This window comes from Lotus japonicus, chromosome 4 (genome assembly GCF_012489685.1).
Source record: "Lotus japonicus ecotype B-129 chromosome 4, LjGifu_v1.2".
Classification (NCBI taxonomy): domain Eukaryota; kingdom Viridiplantae; phylum Streptophyta; class Magnoliopsida; order Fabales; family Fabaceae; genus Lotus; species Lotus japonicus.
Window position 1 is genome coordinate 7,809,620 of NC_080044.1, and position 14,535 is coordinate 7,824,154.

A 14,535-nucleotide genomic window follows, 5' to 3' on the forward strand; every position below is an offset into this window, starting at 1 on the left:
CAGTGTCTCCACCAAATAGGATAAGAGGAATAATGTTGAATAAAAAAATATAATACTGTTTTAACCTGCCTAAATTTCTGCAAGGTTTCTCATTTATCTAACCTTATCCAGATGGTAGGTAACAAAGGTGATCATTGTTTTTGCCAATTGATGAATTCTTTTCATTTAGTGGACCTCAAGTGATTAAGCCACATATAGAAGTATGCTCCAAATGTAATGGAGATGGCAAAAGCACTAAGAATATGTAAGCTTATGACATAAGGCACCATGAAAGAACTAAGTTTAAAGGCACTGTAACATAACAGAACAAATAGAATAGAAATCTGAGAATCACAACCGTATGCATTTATGAGAAATGAAGAGACCAAATTATGTATTACATAATGAAAAAAAATAATGTTGTAAACCTTTGAGGTATGTGTTACAAAAAATGTGATGAAGTCCTTAGATTGTCTATCTTGGGTAGGTGAATTAAAAAAATAAAAATATGAGACGAATGCAACTCATCAGTGGTTTGGGGGGAGAAGAAGATATCGGTGAAAAATTGAAAATTGGGAGAAGAAGAGTTAAAATGATTTGAGTGACATTCTAACGTTGCAAACTTGCTGTAGATGGATCAACAATGACTTCTAAAATCATGGCAGATGATGGTCATGAAAATACACATTCTCTAGAACTGCAAGCAAATTATCCGTCCATGTTTTTGATTCTGTAGCATAAACATGCATACAATAAAGTTAACAATAGCAAAAAAATTTAAAATTGTTATTGTCAAGTTAACAACAAATGCACTAACATATATAACAAAATATGCCTGAATTATAAATCAGAAACCATTTCTCAGAGAAAATGCCAACATGAAAAGCAAAAAAAAAGTGTTCAAAAGAGAATTCTTACAGTAATGTAGAGGATGATAAGTAGGACTTGTCTGGTAAAGAAACAGGATGAGAAGATGTGAGATAAAACAAAAGATTATTGAGATATGAAACTGAATATAATCAAAGGAATGAAGCATAAGTGATTGAGTTATACCTTGATGTGAAAATTGGCACAAGTGGTGTGGAGGGTTGGTAGAATTGTGTTTCTCTGTTGCGTGCGTACTTTGATTTGAGAGTGCCTATGTGAGGAAAGCTTGTTGAAGACATTTTATAGGGAGATAGTTGAAGCTAAAGAGGTGGATGATAAGGTGGAACTTGAGAAGGTGGAAGAGAAGAGACGATGCAAACTTGTTTGATCTTAGGAGTGTCCAGGTGAGGATGAATTAAATTCATTGAATCGTGGGAAGATTGTTGAAGCCCAAGAGGTTTATGAGAAAGTGTAACTAATGAATGGAGAAAGGAAGAGGCATTAACATATGATAGATGTCAACAACATTGCAGATGCAATCAACGGTCATGATCCAATCTAACGAAAATATGTAGCATTTTTACATAAATACTCATGCTTAATTTAAAAGTGGTGTACAATGAAATATTGAATGACAAAGTCGCCCTCTAGGCTGCAAAAACTTTTCCTTTATATATAGTATAAAATATTAGATATCTTAACGGATAAAGTAATTATTTGATTTTTATATTACGGACGGGAAGTACATTACATGGCTACCGAATCATGAAGAATCGAATTAAATAATTAATTTCATTATTTTAGCAATCACAAAATAATTAATTAATTTTTTAAAAGAACCAAAATAAAATTCAATTTAATATCATTATTTTTTAATTAAGTTTAATATGCCAAGTAACAAGAATTCAATTGGGTGATGTATACACATTAATTTTTTTTAATTAAATACTGCCTGCCACGAATCAAGAATGAGTAGATTTGGAATTGCAAAATATCACCCCACGTGCACGTGGTTGACAAATCGAACCTCTTGACGACAAACATACTTATGGATGAAATAAATCCTTTACAATTGTTAATTAATAATTTCAGTTACCATTATTATTATTTTTTTATGATAACACATGCTAATGGTTGACTCTTTGTGTGTAATTTTCTAATGAAGAATATGTACGGTTAGTTTAGTGTAAATATATTTTATACAGTCATTAAATTGAACTCCGTCTCATCATTATAAAACATATTTTTTATTTTAATTAAAATTTAATATGAAAACTATTCTTTCTCCTACGTGACTTGTTGTGATTGGTTATGAGTATAAAACTGTTTTACACTGACACAGTGTAAGTCCATTAAACTCAAAAATATACTTTGTAGTGTAACAAAAAAAAAATACTTTGTAGATAGAAAAAAAGTGTTTTTTTACGGTGTAGATGGAAAAAAGTTGAAGAAAAGTAATCGACACAAAATTATTTTACTATGCAATCAATAAATACATTGTTTAATGATTTTTTAAAAATTTATAAATTTTCAATATTTATGTTCACCTCTATATATTTATTTAAAATATATTTCTTTTCCGATCTATAAAAAAATAAATTTAATAAGTTTAATTAATTATTGTACACTGATAGTCTAATTTTTTTTTGAGAAAATATTTGATGCACCGACGGTGTAAAGTTTTTTTACACCGTCAACCAATCAGATTTCAAGGATGTGAGAAAATCTCTCTTTTCATTTAATTTCTTTAATTGACATGTCACATCCTTGAAATCTGATTGGTTGACGGTGTAAAAAAACTTTACACCGTCGGTGCATCAAAATTAAACTCTTTTTTTTTAAAGATAGTCTTCCAATTAAAATCATAAAAAGATTGAATTTTAAAATGGAAAATAAAAAGACATATATAATTAAATGCATGTGTAAATTTACACGTACTGTTAGTTATTGCACGTAAATTAAAATCTTTATAAATTCCAGTCACAAATTATGAATTTGATAAAGTTTTTTTTTTTTGAACGTATGAATTTCATAAAGTTACATCACACTCATTTCTTTCTAATGAATCCACATGTATTCATCAAGTTGTGACTCAAGTCATATATTTTCATTAAGTAGAGATAGGGTATATGAAGATTAGTGACCGTTAGTTAGTAAGTTGGCAGCAGCCGCCGGCCTTGACTGATCAGACTAGTTTATTAATTGGAATTGCACTGATATATAATTGGAGTAATAATAGTTTGGCTTAATTCCATTTTGGGCCCCTGATGTTTCATAAATGTGCGATCTGCACCCCCTGTGTATAAAACGTGTGGTCAAGGTCTCTGACGTTTCTAAAACGTGCGATTAACGCTCTTCTGTTAGGTTCCGTCTGTTGACCAAACGGAATGCTGACGTGGCACTTATTTAATTTCATAAAAAAAGCATTTTTCTAATAAAAAATAATAAAATATTAAAACTTAATAATAATAAAAAATACTCACTCACACTCGACCCTCTCTCTCCCTCTTTCACGCTTCTTCTTCTTTCATCTTCCTCCTTTCATGGCTTCCTCAACCTCACCTCACCCCAACCTCACCCCACAACCCCAAATCTCTCTCTCTCTCTCTCTCTCTCTCTCTCTCTCTCTCTCTCTCTCTCTCTCTCTCTCTCTCTCTCTCTCTCTCTCTCTCTCTCTCTCTCTCTCTCTCTCTCTCTCTCTCTCTGGTTGGTTGGGTGGCGGCTGTAGGTGGGTGGGGGTGGGCTTGTTGAGGTTGCAGGTTGGTTGGGTGTTGATTTGGGTGAGGGTTAAGGCATCTGAACCAGTGAGTCGAAGAAGGTGAGGGCAGAGTGTGGGTCGAAGAACCAATGATCACAGAACCTCAATGGGTCTGATGGTTCAGATCTAAGAACCAAGAACCACCGCATGCAACCATAGCTCGCGGTTGAGGGGGTCCGTTTGAAGTCGAAGAAGGCTTTTCTTTCCATGGTTGCTTAATCTAAGTTGCAAGGCTTCGATCTGGAGAAAGTGAAGGGGTTTGTGGGTTTCTGACTTCCTTAGTTCTTGGTTTTTTATGAAGAGGGTTCTTCAGATTTCTCTAAATTCCGTTTTTTATGCAATTCATAACCTTTTTTTTTACCAATTCATAACCTTTTTGGTCTAGGGTTATTGAGTTTTGAATCTAGTATTTGTTCAGGGTGATTTTGATAGGTTTTGTGTGTAATTAGGTATGGAGCTTGAAGAACATTACATTTTTTGCTACTGCTGCAAGATAAGTAATTTGAAGAACATTAAATTTTGATAGGTTCGTGGGTAATTTTATTTCGTTCTTTTTAAATTTTTTGATTTTCAGTGGAATTGGGGTGGATTTTGAGTTGTTTGGTTGGGTGGGTTCTGGATGAAGAAGATGAGTGATGAAGATGATAAGATTAATGATAAATTTTTGCTTTGAAATAAATTTTTTTTTATGTTTTGAAATAATGTTGAAATAATTTTATTTGAAAAATAAATTTTTAATTAATTAAATAATGCCACGTCAGCATTTTCCGTTTGGTCAACTGAGGAACCAAACGGATTTGGACGGAAGGATGTTAATCGCACGTTTTAGAAACGTCAGGGACCTTGACCGCACGTTTTACACATGGGAGGTGCAGATCGCACATTTATGAAACATCAGGGGCCCAAAATGGAATTAAGCCTAATAGTTTTTTCTTTTCTTACATAAAAATAAACAACAAACACATCGATACGAAGAGAATCTCCAACAAGAGAGAGGCTTCGGTTCGACCGGAGGAGCCTCCCACACTTGGAGCCCTACTGCTGGCGAAATAACCTCCCACGCTTGGAGAAATAGTTAAGATAATACGTACACATTACCCGATTTTAAATATTTAGTGGCGTTAATTACTCTTTGAGAAGCATTAATCATCATCAACAACTAGAACAAATTTGCCATAAGCGAAAGACCCAAATGAAAACGGATTGCCTCCAACTTTTTCAAGCATGGATTAAGCCATTGCAAGGCCCATCTTATTTTGTTTCTATTCTTAAGAATTGTAAGGATTTGGTTTTGAATTTTTGTAGTTTTAGTTTGTCTTTTGTTCACCGATCCGGTAACTCTGTAACTGATCACTTAGCTAAGAACTCCTCAAGGTATCCTAACTATGTTTGGATTGAGGAGACTCCCCTAGATTGTATTCGTTTGCTTGATTATGATGTAACTGCCTCCATGACTTCTTGAGTTTCAATAATATTTCCACTTAAATTTTATTTTATCATCAATGACTAGCCTTTAGAACCAACAAATTGGCATACATAATTTATATAATAATTAGTATAATTTCATGAATTTGCCGATTCCAAAAACTAAATTATATAAGAAATTATTAATTTAACCATATAAAAGTACAAATGTAATTATGTAGGTATACCCCACACATGATAAAATATCACCGATATGATAGGGAGATCGATGATGCAAATCAATGAGGGTAGGTACGTTGTTTTGCCATCTAACTCTAACATCGTCCTTGAAGCCAAGTGCCCTGATGCATGCGAACCTTGAAATTACGCCAACAAAACCAAGCCGAATAATAATTAAGAGTAATATTTTGTTGCTTTTTTTATTTTTTAACATGAAACAGAGGTATTATGGAAGTAAACTAATTGCATTAAATAAAATATGAAATACTTATTTTAGTTAATATATTGAAATAAAATTACGAGTTCATAATGTTTTCAGAATTATTCTTGCTGGGTTGTCGCTGATTTTTACTTGCTTTTGAGCCTTCTGGAGGAGTGTTGTATATTTTGAATATTTTCTATATATATATATATATATTCTGTCTTTTGCTGTTTGGTTATTTTTCTTAAATGTTGTATTAATTGTCTGCAATTGTGCCCTGTAATTTGCTATTGTGGGTTTTCCCTACATGTGGCCTGTGCCTTGCTCAGTTTTGGGTTGGCCTTTTGTTTTTGTCTACTTACCTATGAGAGGATTATTCTTGCTTCCTCTGGCTTTAATAAAACTCCTTCTCTTTTCAAAAAAAAAAATTTCTTTCAAAAAAGGAAAAAAATGTTTAAGAATGATAAATTATATTTTAATTTATTATCAAAACACATAATATTTCTTAATTTTTCTTCAAGTGTCACTTTAATTTAGTGAAAATTATTATTTTATATATATAAACTGATAATTAATAGTTTATTTTTTAAAATCAATCTACAAAAATTGAAATTAAACAAATCTATGGTAATTGGGGAATGATGTGTACACAGTTTCACAGGATAATATATCATAATGAAAATAGATTATACAATTTAGAATCCAATTCTTCCAAACTTATCTTGTGTAAGATAATTTTGTATCATACATTGTGAATATTGTTATTAATATTATTACTTTAACTATTTGCAAGTTTGAGCTAGAAAACAACACTTTTACCATGTCATTGGTGGAATTTTATATTGTTTATTGGCAATCTTCCAAGACCGTCACTATCTTTACCAGCTCTAATAGTGAAAAATGTATCAAGTCCTTGTTCCGCAGCCAAGTTGGCTTGCAGTTCTCAAAGTCACACCATATTTGACTGGTATCACATGTCACAAGAAAGCCAAAACAAAGAAAAGTAGCAAAAGCAACTGCAATATTGGACTAGAAAAGTAGTACCAAGGACATCATTTCAAAAGAATTATTATATTACAAAATTATTTTATATTGAATTCAACATAATTTTTCAACCTTCAAACATAAATTTTTTGAAACTTGTAATAAAAAAATATAAAAGCATAAGAAATAATTCAGTCATAAGAAGTTGCATTAATATTTTCCAAGCCTCGTGCATGCATTTGACGAATTTTATAGCCTATTCATTTTACATCCATCTACCTCCTTCCAACAACATTAATCTTTCTCTATTTATCTTTTAATTGTTTCATTCTTTCTCTAAGGTAATCTGGGGTGGGAAAATTTTCTATTTGTTGTAACACTTTCTTTATAATCATCTAAAATGCAACTACGTTCGTAAGGACTCAAATTAAAAACATCTATTTAAATTAGAATATCTGTGTCAATTGATCTATACATTTAATGTTCTTTAAAGTTATATAATTTTTTTTATATAAAAATGTTAGTCTATGTGAGCAGACAGTGAAATAAATTGAGCGTTATTTTTAGTCATTTTTTATTTCTCTTTAAATATTACTCATTTATCTCTCTTATCTTTATACTTCATTTAGCATGTAGTAGTATATTGAAGTTGATATAAATTTTTACCAAGTAAATTTAGGCATCCACCGCTCCACCTTTTGTTTTCGGTGTTTCATCAAACTGAAATCTTGAAGCAATACTGATCCAGTATCTCAAGACTGACGTATCTGTTGTTGGCCCACAACGAAAGAGAAATTCAAAAAATTAGAATTTTCCAAGTTATGAGTTCAACTTCAAGTAGCTCCTTTGACATTTGCTTAGAGCATTCAACACTACTAATTTTTTTTTAATGTTTACTCAATAAAGTGGACTATAGCCATTAGCCACCAGCCACCAGGTACACTATCCCGCAATATTGGCTTATAAAAGGGAAGCCACATAGGCCATAATTCTCAGGCCACAACAATTCCTGGTTTAATAGCCTCAAACAAAGTCACTTATTGAGTTGATCTCATCTCTTATCAATTCAAAGATCAAGCAAACACCATGTTGGTGGAAATTGCATTAGCTTTATTGGCACTAGCCTTGTTCTTACAATTTCGTCCTACACCAACTGCAAAATCCAAAGCCCTTCGCCACCTTCCAAACCCTCCAAGTCCCAAGCCTCGTCTTCCATTCGTAGGACACCTTCACCTTTTGGACCAACCTCTCCTCCACAACTCCCTCATCAAACTTGGTGAGAAATATGGGCCTTTATACACTCTCTATTTTGGTTCTATGCCCACCGTCGTTGCCTCCACCCCTGAACTTTTCAAACTCTTCCTCCAGACACACGAGGCTACTTCCTTCAGCACAAGGTTCCAAACCTCCGCCATCCGCCGCCTCACCTACGACAACTCAGTCGCCATGGTACCTTTTGCTCCTTACTGGAAGTTCATCAGGAAGGTCATCATGAACGACCTCCTCAACGCCACCACAGTCAACAAGTTGAGGCCTCTGAGGAGCCAAGAAATTCGTAAGGTTCTGAAGGCGATGGCTCAAAGTGCAGAATCTCAAAAACCCCTTAATGTCACCGAGGAGCTTCTCAAGTGGACAAACAGCACCATCTCTCGGATGATGTTGGGGGAGGCTGAACATGTCAAAGATATTGTTCGTGAGGTGCTTAAGATCTTCGGGGAATATAGTCTCACTGACTTCATTTGGCCTTTGAAGAAGCTCAGGGTTGGACAATATGAGAAGAGAATAGATGAGATATTCAACAAGTTCGACCCTGTCATTGAGAAGGTCATCAAGAAACGCCAAGAGATAATAAAGAGGAGAAAAGAGAGAAACGGAGAACTTGAGGAGGGTGAGCAAAGTGTAGTTTTCCTTGATACTTTGCTTGAATATGCTGCGGACGAGAACATGGAGATCAAAATCACTAAGGAACAAATCAAGGGCCTTGTAGTGGTGAGTTAATTTCTTGCTTTGTTTGATTTTATTGATTGGCTTTAATTATTATTCGATCAATCTCTAGTTCTCTCTAAATTAAATACACACACCAAACCTTAATTTGCATAGTTTTCCATCAATATTATTATTAATACTCAATTAAGGAGGTGCTATTTTGTACTAAGAAAAGCTTCAGATGAAAATACCCTTTGTGACACCTTAACTGTGACATGTGCAAGTATTCGATTAAAGTATATATGCTTTTTATGTTTATGTGCAAATTAAGTGAACCAATTTTAGTGAAACTGATCCCAATTGATTTTCATGTGCAGGATTTCTTTTCAGCAGGGACAGATTCAACAGCCGTGGCAACAGACTGGGCTTTGGCAGAGCTAATCAACAACCCGAGGGTGCTGAAGAAAGCAAGAGAGGAAGTTGACAGTGTTGTGGGAAAGGATAGGCTTGTTGACGAATCAGATATTCAGAATCTTCCATACATCAGAGCCATTGTGAAGGAGACATTCCGCATGCACCCTCCACTCCCTGTTGTCAAGAGAAAGTGTGTACAAGAGTGTGAGCTCAACGGATACGTGATCCCAGAGGGAGCACTAGTACTCTTCAATGTGTGGGCCGTGCAAAGAGACCCAAAATACTGGAAGACTCCATTGGAATTCCGTCCAGAGAGGTTTTTGGAAGAAGCAGACATTGATCTCAAGGGTCAGCATTTCGAGCTTCTCCCATTTGGGTCTGGAAGGAGGATGTGTCCTGGAGTGAATTTGGCCACAGCAGGAATGGCTACACTGCTTTCATCTGTTATCCAATGCTTTGAACTGCAAGTTGTGGGTCCGAAAGGCCAAATATTGAAGGGAAGTGATGCCAAAGCTAACATGGAGGAAAGAGCTGGTCTCACTGTTCCAAGGGCAAATAGTCTCATGTGTGTTCCTCTTGCAAGATCCAAGGTTGCAGCTGAACTCCTTTCTTCTTAAGATACAACACAAACAAACAAAATCAGCATGTTGCTTTGTGGGTGATGGTTTTATATAGCAATAATGATCTTCAATAAGGTTTCATTGATAGGCAATGAATCAAATTAAGTACCAACACATGGGTTCCATCGTGTGCACATGAATCATCCCAATTCAGTTAGTCTCTCCATGACCCTATATGTGATGTAATTTTGATCTTTTTTTTCTTCTTCCATTTTTGTCAAAAAGAAGTGTTGTGTAACAGTTTAAATATATTATTTTCTAAAGCCGTATATCCATTTACATTACTCTATCTCTTATCTCAACAAATTTGTCCTTACACTCTAGTACAGATCCCTCTAGTACATCAAGATAAAACAAATTTGCCGTCAGCGTCAAGTATACTTTTTGGAAACCAAAACTAATATTATTAAATTAAACGAAAGAGGAAATTAGTAAATATAAGAACACCTGTTAGATGGGGATGACGACGTCCCCCAAACTTTATTTGTTGTCTTATTACGTGTTTGAGAAGCATAGCTTGTTAGTTTATTGGTTTTTTAAATGACTTGACTTAATTTAATTGGTTGGACAATATGGCTAGCGGATAGAGGATTTCAATCACTCATACATGTTGGTACTCATACATGTTGGTTTGTGAGGGGTTATAATGTTGTTTATCTCATACCTAATCAACGAATGCCAAGTGTAACAGTGTGACATATCATTTTAACTTATAAAATTCATAATTTGATCATTTAACTATTTTTATTATAAATTTTACCATATATAAAAAGCACAATTATTTTTTTCCAGAATGTATATTTTCTGATTTTGAAATTGATTTTAACTTAATTGAAATTAATTCTAAACATTTTAAGTTCATTTGGGGCAAATTAACCTAATTCTTCCTTCAATCCTCCTCTGTGTTTCATCTGCTTCTGTCGTGTTCATTTTCTTCTTTGCCAGGACGTCGTATACTTTCCCGCTGTGCGTTGTGCTTGATCCTCGTGCCATCATCGTCTGCTATACTGATGGAAACATAAACAATTTCTTGTTAATATTCTTTTCTGCTATACTAATGGCAGGGGATAGAATATATAGCGTTGTTGCTATATCACGTGGATATAGATTTAGGGAATATGAAAATTGCATATGAAATTACAATTACTAAAGAAAGGCCTATAGTTGCTCGAGGCTTTTCCAGATCACATCATATAGCCTAAGTCCACTTAGGTGCTGTTCTCCCCTCTTTGAACTTACTGCACTAATCACCTCTTAGCAAAGTTTCCGGGTGGAGGGCATCCTTCATGTTCATGGTCTTCATCGTGTTCATCGAAGGGAGAGAGGAATAGTTGTAGGTAATTACAGATTTACTAAATTTGGGGATTTACTTAGGGTTTATTTAGAGTCAAATTAACTGGTGGGATTTAGTTGTGGGATAAAGTGCAAAACTTAAGAAGTTTAGGGACCCAAATTTAGAACATAAAAATTTACTAGTCAAATAGATGACATGACACCATAGCATCTTACCATTGGTCAGTATAAGGGGGGCATGACTGCTGTTTAAAACACAACCAGCATTTTTAAGTTTGCCATACAATAAAACATCACAAAGTTCAAAAGAAGAGTAATTTTTTTATGGACACAAACCTAACAATAACTACATTTACACACAACTAATCGTAAAATTACACATTATATTAAATAAAAATTTATTTTCTCAAGTGACAGTTTTTATATCTTTTTTGGGGAGGTTGAATCGAGCTCACATCTCCTATTCTCTTGCAATTTCGCCTCTGGTACTTGGCGTGATTGTTTTAGGTGGCTTGGTTATTCCACTGTCTTGCCTAATGAGGCTCATGCTCATCTATCTCAATTCTGGTTTGGGTGCAATAAAAGTCAGAATGTTGGTTTAATGACTATTTGGCTTGCAACTATATGGACCTTGTGGTTGATTCAGCATGATAAGGTTTTTAGGCCAGATGAGATGTGCTCTGTGGACGCTTTGAAGCTTATCAAATGGAGGTCATGGCACTGGTTGTGAGCTAGTATGAGTTCGTTTGTTTATTCATTCTTTGAGTGACACTCTAATCCTGTCACCTGTCTTCAGTCCCTGTAACTTTGGAGTCTTCTTGTTGGTCGTATTTTGGAGCGTTATTTCTGTCGTTGGGCTGCTGCAAGGTTGGGTGCGAATTTTGTTTTGTATCTTCTCTGTTTTGATAGATGTTAGGTGGGGCATTTTACTGGGTTTGTCATAGTTGTACCTATGCTCTAACTTTTATTTTCTATTGTTTGCTTTCTTTCTTCACTAGTGTTCTTTACCCGTGCGTTGCACGACGATTAAATTTATTGTAAAGATGAATCAGTAGTAATGTGTTTTAACTTAGTTTAGCCTCTTTTCAGTAAGTATAAAAGATATAGAACTGAACATATGTTACAAACATGTAGATAAATGGACAACAGTAAATATATTAATTTGATGAGGTTGTAGATACCTCACAGTGTCAACACTTGAATAGTAATAAAAGTCAAGTTTTTAAATAATGCATTACATTGAAATTGAAATAAGATAAACATAACAATGACAGCAACATGAACCCTTAATCGAAATTGTAGTCCATGATTAATGATAAAGACTTCATAACCGAGCTTGTTGTCAATCAAGCATATTTGAGCTATAGAACCTAGAAAGGAAAAAAAAAATTTATCAGTGCCAATACAAATATAAATTGTGTATAATTTGAAAGTGTTAAACTAACCTTATAGAAACGTCAATACACCTTCAAATTAGATGATCAATAAACTGTTTGTTATCTTTTTTATGTTGTCAACAATAAAGAGAATAACCAAAGACTTCAGCAACATACTTTCCAAAAAAGGCGCATTCAACCCGAACTTTATTAAGAAAATTGAGAAATTATAAAACCTTACTCATAATAATCAAAGATGGAAAAAATATGAATAAGAATTAAACATTGTGTGTACCCATCTTGGTCAAGTTCAACAGTAATCCTTTTCTGCTTTGTTCCATCTTTCTCAAACTCAGTTCCAGCACTTGCACCAGTGAGAATTCCAATCACATCTGCAAAATCATAGAAACATTAATCCAAAACCCAGAACAGTAATTTAAAAATCAAAAGACTAAAAAAGAGTATATACCTATAAGAAAAGACGTATAAAGGTCCTTAAACATTATATCAGATATTGGCACAAAATTGTAAGGGCTTAAGTTGATGGCCTTGTTGGGAACCAAGCGCACAAATGTATGAATATCAAAGTTGATCTTGAATGGGTGCGAGGTTGAACGGAAATCACGACCGCTTTCACCAACACCAAAAAACAAAACTGATATACACGTCCTTCACTCAGCAAAGATTGGAATCGGTATATAAGAGTCTTCCTAACCGTAGCATGAATCTTACAACCCTGAAATTCAATAAAATGAGAAAATTTGAGATTTATAGTTTAAAAAAAAAGAACGTAATACATGGTCATTATGTGAAAAAGTGATTTACCTTGTCATCATAAGAATCATGTCCATGGAAAATGGAAGCTAGGAGCCATATAAGCTCGGACTAAGCCACAACCGGTTCACCTTTGCAACAGTAGACCAGTTCTCCTTTGAGGCATCGATGGTGGCGAGATCGTCGATAGCCATTAGAACAAAGTTTATTTCGAAGCTAATAGTTGGTAGGAAGGGATGATGAAGTTAAAGAATAGGATGAGATGATTTATATAGGAATTTGAGAATTAGGGTTACTGGTCAATGAATGTTAAAAAAGGAAAGAAAGAAAAATGTTGGACGGTAATACAAATCTGATTGCAAGGAGGTAAATTTTTTTTTTCAGGTCAATTTTCACTCTTGAAATTAATTATTATGGACAAATACCATGCGTTACACGTGAATTACTCATTCTGATGAGTAATTAAAGGAAAATAGGAATTAAGATTAACATGGTGTTATTACAGTATTTAAAGTTTGACTTTTATTGCAAATCATATTAATTTCTTTCAAGAATTAATTTCTTTATTTTCGCACAAAAAAAAAACAGTGCGTATTTCTTTCAAGAACGGGTCATTAATATGGTTATCAAAATTAAGTTTTTAAGGTTTGACTTGTAAAGCAGCATTAACATGGTGTGAATGCTTGAAATAAATTAACCTGTGACTTGCTCAGCAGAATTAACACTCTTTTAATTCTTGACTTCTTTTCCTTAACAGAATTAACACCTTTAATTCTTCAACACCATTAATTCTTCATTCAGTGCAAGTGCTGAATCTCAAATTCAAGGTTGTGAATATCCGTTATAAAAATAGTTTGAAGATTCAGATTCAAACAAAAAAGTTTCTGCAGCCTAAACGTTGAATTTGAGAATGTTTTCACCTTACTAAATTACCTTTTTCATGCCTACCAAAAAATCAATTTTTTTTGAAAAATGATAATCAATGGTATAATGGTATATGTATACAACTTTTATGTTAACAATTAATTAGGGGTTATAACCCAATAAAAACAAAATCATCATTCAAATGACTTTGAATAATGGGCCTCCATAAAAAAACTTAAATTAAAATGAACTTCTACTATTTTGGTCCAAAACAATCAGAAGGTGACACTTGTCATGCAAAGAGGGGGGGTGGGCGAGAGTCATTCTTGGAGTGCCAAACCATGGAGGTGAGGCTCACAACCTTCCTCTTTTCTAAAGTATATAGATGGATCTTCTAGTATTAATTTATTTTTAGTCATTTAATGCTTTCATTGATCTATAAGTTTGAAAAATATTTGATAATAGAGAGAATGATGTTACTCATAATAAATAATTAATGCTTATAACTTCATTTAAAAATCTATGGAATATCACTATATTTCTTTTAACGAAATTAAAACTGAAAATTAATAGCATTTATTAGTTCATGCAGTGATTAATTTGGGAATAATTTAATAATGTTTAGAAATATACACTCAATATTTCACATGATTTTTTTTTAAAAAAAATATTGAGTGTTGGGTTAAAATATACACTATTAACTCAAATAACGAAATTAAATGAAATAAGACAAATAAGACAAATAAATTAAATAAGAAAATTAAGTTAAATGAGAAATATTGATTTTTTATTTTTTCATTTTGAGAAAGAAAATGCATTTACCCAACTTTAATT

The 14,535-nt window shown here is 33.5% G+C and overlaps 1 protein-coding gene and 1 long non-coding RNA gene across 2 annotated transcripts; one reads left to right on the plus strand and one right to left on the minus strand.

Moving 5' to 3' along the window:
• Positions 1-322: 322 nt before the first annotated feature.
• Positions 323-1,305, minus strand: LOC130713597 (uncharacterized). The gene is made up of 3 exons (XR_009010937.1): positions 1,033-1,305; positions 898-928; positions 323-709 (listed from the first exon to the last, which is right to left on the minus strand). It is a non-coding gene; the product is annotated as an uncharacterized LOC130713597 (long non-coding RNA).
• Positions 1,306-7,410: 6,105 nt separating this feature from the next.
• On the plus strand, positions 7,411-9,678 carry LOC130710769 (2-hydroxyisoflavanone synthase-like). The gene is made up of 2 exons (XM_057560123.1): positions 7,411-8,423; positions 8,738-9,678. Exons 1-2 carry the CDS (start codon positions 7,521-7,523, stop codon positions 9,389-9,391), a joined length of 1,557 nt encoding a protein of 518 aa, XP_057416106.1. The 5' UTR covers positions 7,411-7,520; the 3' UTR covers positions 9,392-9,678.
• The last annotated feature ends 4,857 nt before the right edge of the window (positions 9,679-14,535 follow it).